Below are 6000 nucleotides of genomic sequence, written 5' to 3' on the forward strand. Positions count from 1 at the left end.
TGCCTTCTTCTCTCACTGAGGGGCTTATTTATCTTATTCCTAAGAGCGGGGATAAGACATTGATTGGCCAGTGGAGACCTATCACCTTACTTGGGACTGCCTATAAGATTCTTGCTAAGGCAGTGAGCATCAGGTTGCAGCCAATTTTGCAGGATGTTATTCATGATACCCAGAATGGATTCTTACACAGCAGGAGCATCTTTGATAACATTTTCTCGTTTTGGGAGGCCGTCGAATGGGCTAAAGCGAGCAATCAGCCCTTAGCCATTCTGCTCTTGGATTTTGAGGCGGCCTATGATAGAGTGGATTGGGACTTCCTTGAGGGTACTCTTAGTCATATGGGCTTCTCTCAGAGATGGATCAAGGGAGTTTCATGCATGTATCGTGATGCCCACAGTAGAGTTCTTGCTTGCGGTGATAGAGGAGAGCGGTTTCAGATTTCTTGCTCAGTACGACAGGGCTGCCCATTAGCCCCTTTATTATATATCATAGTTGCAGAGGCCATGAGCATCTTTCTCCGCTCCACTGCCTGGTATTTCAGAATTGAGGTTGCCTCTTTGTAGTCATGAGGAGTTGGTTGACTCTGAGTTAGCTGATGACACAGCCCTATTTTTGGAGGCTTCACATATATGCTTATGTTCCTTCCGGGTAGCACTAGAGGAGTTCTGTTTAGCAGCAGGGGCACTCATTAATTGACACAAATCTGTTGGTTTTTGGGTTAGTGATTCACCGAGAGTTGATTGGGGTGCACAGCTTGGTTTTACTTGGATCAGCAGAGGATGCACTGCTAGATATTCTCCATTGGAGCTCCAAGAGATTAGATTTAGCCTCCAGAGCTTTGGTGGTTAATCAGGTTTTGCTTGCCTCAGCTTGGTTTATTGCCTCTTGTTGGTGCTTCTCTCGTGCGTGCATTGGCCAATTGCAGAGATTGATCCGCAATTTTCTCTAGTCGGGCTTGGATGGCACCTCAGACACTCGTGCTAGGGTAGCTTGGCTCACAGTTATTCAGCCCAAAAGAGAGGGGGGCTTGAATATTATCGATCCGGATGTTCAGTGCAGGGTGTTGCTTTGCAAACTTGTGGCCAGAGGTTTCCTACCAGGCACTGAGCCCCAGATTTCCAGATGTACACCCCGAGTCGGGAGAGACTGGATGCCCAGCACACGTTTTTTGTTCACAGAGGCTGATATTAGGGCACCATCTTCCCCTCTTATTGCAGCCATTGTCAGAGCATGGAGAAGCATGATATATTTTTTGCGACAAAGGCTTCCTAGGTCTTTGGACGAGGCTGACCTACAACCTATTATGTGGAACGAGTTCATTAGGGATGAGGCTGGTCGGCCACTTGGTGCATCTCGTGATATGCAATGGTCAGGATGGGAGAGATGCGCATACACAGTTCTTGCTTGGAAGACCTTTAAAAGTCTTCCGAAGGATCGGAGAGTTGCATCCACTCAGCATCTTAGGGGCTCTCGCATTCGTATTGATCAAATTGATGCAACTATTCCGCAAACTGAGTGGCCGAGCCATGCATGTGACTTGGGGGGCAATTGCTTGGCTCTCCCAGTCCGGTCCGCAGCTTTTTTATGAGGGCAGTGGTACAGATTCAGCTTTTTTCATTCGTAGAGGTATTGCCCAGCATGGTTTATTGCAGGGTGTTCCTCACTCTGATTATACACCCCCTAGACAGAGGATTGACACTAGTTGGGAGATTATTGCCAGTATTACAGCATGGCAGATCTTGAGAGCTAGATGCACAGAGGCTATTGAGAATGTCCAGATTTTTGGGTCTCAGTGTATTAGTACTATATGGGGTGATATCATCCACACTCTTATGGCTACTTGGGCTCGCATTCAAGGGCCCTCTCGTTCTGCGCAGGCAAAGCGTGTGATATTTATGCGGGAATGGCACCATGGCATCTTCTTTTTCTCTAGTACCACAGGTCTTACATGGCATCATGATGCTCCTCAGTGATTGAAATCACCTTATATATTTGGGTGATTCTATTCTTTTCCGGCTTATAGTAGCTGTGATTGTTGTATGTTTTTCTCATACTTAATAGAAGTCTCTTTCTGGGGGGGGGGGGGGGGGGGGGGGGAATCTTACCCAATCTCGTGTCTTGTGCTGCCAGCAAGGTCCCATATGAGAGATAGTGAAAAAGATGTCATGATCCCATTCTCTCATGAATTGGTCATGTTTCGTCTCTGCAGCCCTCAAAGATCCCTGAATCCTGGCCCAAGTGGCCCCATGAGCATGTGGATAATATCACACTAGATTCTGCAAATTCATTGTGTATCATAAATCAAAGTGCCCTCCATGGCCTCACTCCATCTACCATTCCAGATGTGCCAGGTTGTGATGCTAGCAATGATCTCCCATGTATTGTAAGGCTTTACTTTGTAAGATGCTTGCCACAAGATTTCTTCCTGTGCTGAGCCTTGGAAGGATTTTCAATAGATTATGAGGTGCACTCCGATTTGGGGAGGTGATTGGATTTACAGCCCACGTTTTTATCTTCTTATATGCAGAGCACTGAACCATCTTCTTCACCCTGGTGAGATCTCTTCTGTGAGCCTAGGATTGCATGAGGAGCTTCTTGGTTCATATTCCTCCGCGGTCAGTTGAGGATGCTAACATGCAACCCATTGTGCTGAATGACTTGATCTTGGATGAATACGGTAATCTCTTGGGGCAGCCTCCCATATCCCAGTGGGCTGCCTGGGTGACTCTTCTCCCCTCGGTGTTGCATTGGAAGAGGCTCATGAGTCTCACGAGGATGAGAGAACGCTTCGTACCCATTATGTGAGAGGCACTAGTCAGAGGATTATGCAAATGAATGTTGCCATCCCTAACCACTGGATCATAGGGAACTTCGTGGAAGGGCCTCGTCACTTATGGTTTGGCGTATTTTCAGGAAGGTACCTCTTCAGATCATGTGCCTTCCCACTTCGGGTGAGGACAATGTACCGGTTGTTTACTCCATTCAAGATAAATGGCTCTTGGAGAGAAGTCTTAGGTGGGATATCATTGAGGGTCTGGCCATCCGGCCAGTGAGAGTGGTGGGCACTAGGCAGGGCAAAGAAGCAGATCTACATTGATCCTCCTCGAAGGATGATTACGGACTCTTGGAGCCTCTGGTTATATGATGGGTGGTCCTATCAGACTGGACCCAATGAGTGGGAGTGGAGGGATGCTTTTAACCCCATGAAAAGCATGTCCTTCTTCAGTTACGCTGTGCGGAACGCCAAACACCTAGTTCTGGGACAAATCCAGTGAGTCCTTACTTTTAGACCTCATTAGGAGGCTTATGAAATCACCCTTGACATTCAAAGAGTTTTTTGGCAGAGGACATGCCAGAGTCAAGGTCGGTGGTATCATGTTTAGAAATGGGTTTGGGTGGAAAGGAAATTGGATGATTCATTCTCTCTAATGAGGATACATAAGTGGAGAGTAAACAAATGTATTTAAGCATTGACCATTAGCCATGTCCGTGCTTTTATGACAGCACCATCATGGTAGCTGGTTGTCTTAATTCCATACCAACCTGTCAAAAGATACCTGTGAAAAGGTAATGGCAAAACCTTTACTTTAAATTCTGTATACTAAGATATCACGTGCAGAGTGCAATTCATTCCAGCTGTTCACCTGTCGTACTCAGGAGCATTCCATTTCAGCTGCTAACATGTCATCTCCCAGCCGACCATGACGGCCAGTGGGAATGAGCATCCCAGCACCCATTCCCTACTCCTTGAATAGGTGAACGTAGTTACTCTAGGGCTAGGCACTTAAGGCTTTGATATTTGGTACATCAACTTAGGTACCCAAAACAGTGGTTCAAATTGATATTGAGAGAATCGTGAAGAGTGAAATATATTGTTAGGATCAAAATGTGCCAGTGTATACTAATGCAAGAATAATGTAGTTGCAAATCCCAAGATGGCCAGTAATCTTCTTTGCAAAGCCTTCTTAAATATGTGCTTATAGCCATGGATTATGCTGCGATTAATTTCACAAGAAAGTGATCAAGAGAGAACCTGGAATGTAAGGTTTTTGCGAAGTAAAGCGTTGGCTTGAGTGCCGAAGGAAGTGATTTGCACTTGCTCAAGTTGCTGCTGCTGCTGCTGCTGCTGCTGGTTTTCTCCTCCTCCTCCTCCTTCTCCTCCTACTACTACTCCTCTAGTTGGGCCAAACATCTCCATGCTTCTCTGAAAGTGTGTAGAGATTCAAAGAGTGCAAACAATGGTTTAAGAAGAAGGGAGTAGCCAAGAAAGACACAGTATGTTGGGTGAAGAAGAGAGAGAGAGAGCTGTAGCGAGTTGGACAAGATTTACGGAGGCAAAAAGCTAGCTAGCATGGTGGACACGTTATGGAATGGAAGGACGTGCTAAACCAAAATATAAAAGAAAGAAAATTTAAAAATGATAAATTGAAATACCACGTCATCACGCACTTCAGCAACCCAAAAAAGTGCATGTAGCCACTTTACCGAGCCTAGGTTGGCACGGTGCCCGAGCCTACTAGGCTTCAATGAAGTAAACCCCAAGTTTTGGAAGAACGCGTTCCCACGTTTGTACTCTTTGGACTTTTGGAAAAGATCACACCCCCCCCCCCCCCCCCCAAGTCAAAGAACCTTGTATACTATATAATAAGATCAAATGCGATGACCTCACCGTCACACGTCTATGCAATTATCAACAAGCTTACTAATATATTATATTCTCATATACTTATACACTTCTAAATCTATTTTTATCAAGAAGTGAAATATCATATGTCAAGAATATTAGATCATTATTAATGGATTAAACCATTGAATTTATTGTACTACCCAACATAGCAATAATCAACATCTTTTCATCTCAACTAGGATTGCGAGAGATTAGCAAATACCCCTCACACTCCTCAAGATGAAATTTGCTGGAGACTCGCATAGGTGTGGCCACATGTCAAAACATGGCCATTCCGAAGTTCAACGTTTCAAACTTTGACAAAGGCTAAAGAATGAAAAATGAATGAAATGTAATGCTCAACTAATACCTTTTTTCCAACCAATCATAATTAAGACAATATTATATTCTAAATGTTGATCTCATGAAAAGAATGTATTTAAAAAATCACAGGCCAGGAAAATTCTTGGCCACAGCTTTCTTGAATTTGAGTTGGTAAAAATACACTATAATGCCGTTTTTTTCTAACAATAATGTAATGTCTTGCATGGCAAGCCAAAAACATTTGGGCTGAGCACTCAATCCATTATGATTTTATGAAAATCCTCCTGATTGCTTGGTCTCTTGGTTTCCATGTAGACTGGTTCTCTCTCTCTCTCTCTCTCTCTCTCTCTCTCTCTCTCAGAAATCTTGAGAGCAAGTTCACAAGCTTTTCAAAGGGTGGGAACTATAGCCCACTTAGCAAAAGGCTCATTTGATTGGACAATGTTGCACATGTGATGAGCCCCATCGAGTGGAAGACTTTAATACAAAAAGGCATCCATTGAAGGAAGGCTAACACACACTAACACAATACCACTAGGCTACACACAAGTTGCTAAAACGAGGGTAATAATTTTTAGTTTTATTCTCGTGTGAACTACTTAATGGATGTCTAGCTGCCCTCCTAGGTCATGTCGCACAAGCCTCCGCCTGGAAGCTTGTGAACCCTACCTTATTTAAAGAACAAGATTAAAAAATGGTATGTGCACGCGTGCTTGGGTACGCATGTGGATGTGTATATGTATACATGTGTATGTGTGTGTGACTGAGTGTGTGTGGGGGGGGGGGTGGCCGGGCGCTGCTGGTGTGTGTGTGTGTGTGTGTGTGTGTGTGTGTGTGTGTGTGTGTGTTGAGTGCGTGAGTGTGTGAGGGGGGGGAGGGGGGTGAATGGTGGTGTGTGTGTATGTGAGCTGCTCTGGCATGCAAAGCCATATGTGGAGGCTAAGATTTACAGATTCCCTTATGTCTCTCGTCTCCTTGTAGACTGGAAGCTTGTTTTACAATTTATTCAG

The 6000-nt window shown here is 44.7% G+C and overlaps 1 protein-coding gene across 2 annotated transcripts in view; it reads right to left on the reverse strand.

The window, feature by feature from the left end:
- The window catches only part of LOC147622370 (ABC transporter A family member 8-like), a 117480-nt gene extending 113113 nt beyond the window's left edge, over positions 1 to 4367 (reverse strand). For both annotated transcript variants that reach the window (XM_086823490.1, XM_086823488.1), the window contains exon 1: positions 4034 to 4367. In XM_086823490.1, the coding sequence (XP_086679616.1) occupies positions 4034 to 4198 (165 nt within the window). In that variant the 5' untranslated portion in view covers positions 4199 to 4367. The remainder of the gene's footprint in view (positions 1 to 4033) is intronic.
- Positions 4368 to 6000: the final 1633 nt, after the last annotated feature.

The sequence above is a fragment of the Cibotium barometz genome, chromosome 29, assembly GCF_041138505.1.
Source record: "Cibotium barometz isolate CiBa-2024 chromosome 29, ASM4113850v1, whole genome shotgun sequence".
Lineage (NCBI taxonomy): Eukaryota > Viridiplantae > Streptophyta > Polypodiopsida > Cyatheales > Cibotiaceae > Cibotium > Cibotium barometz.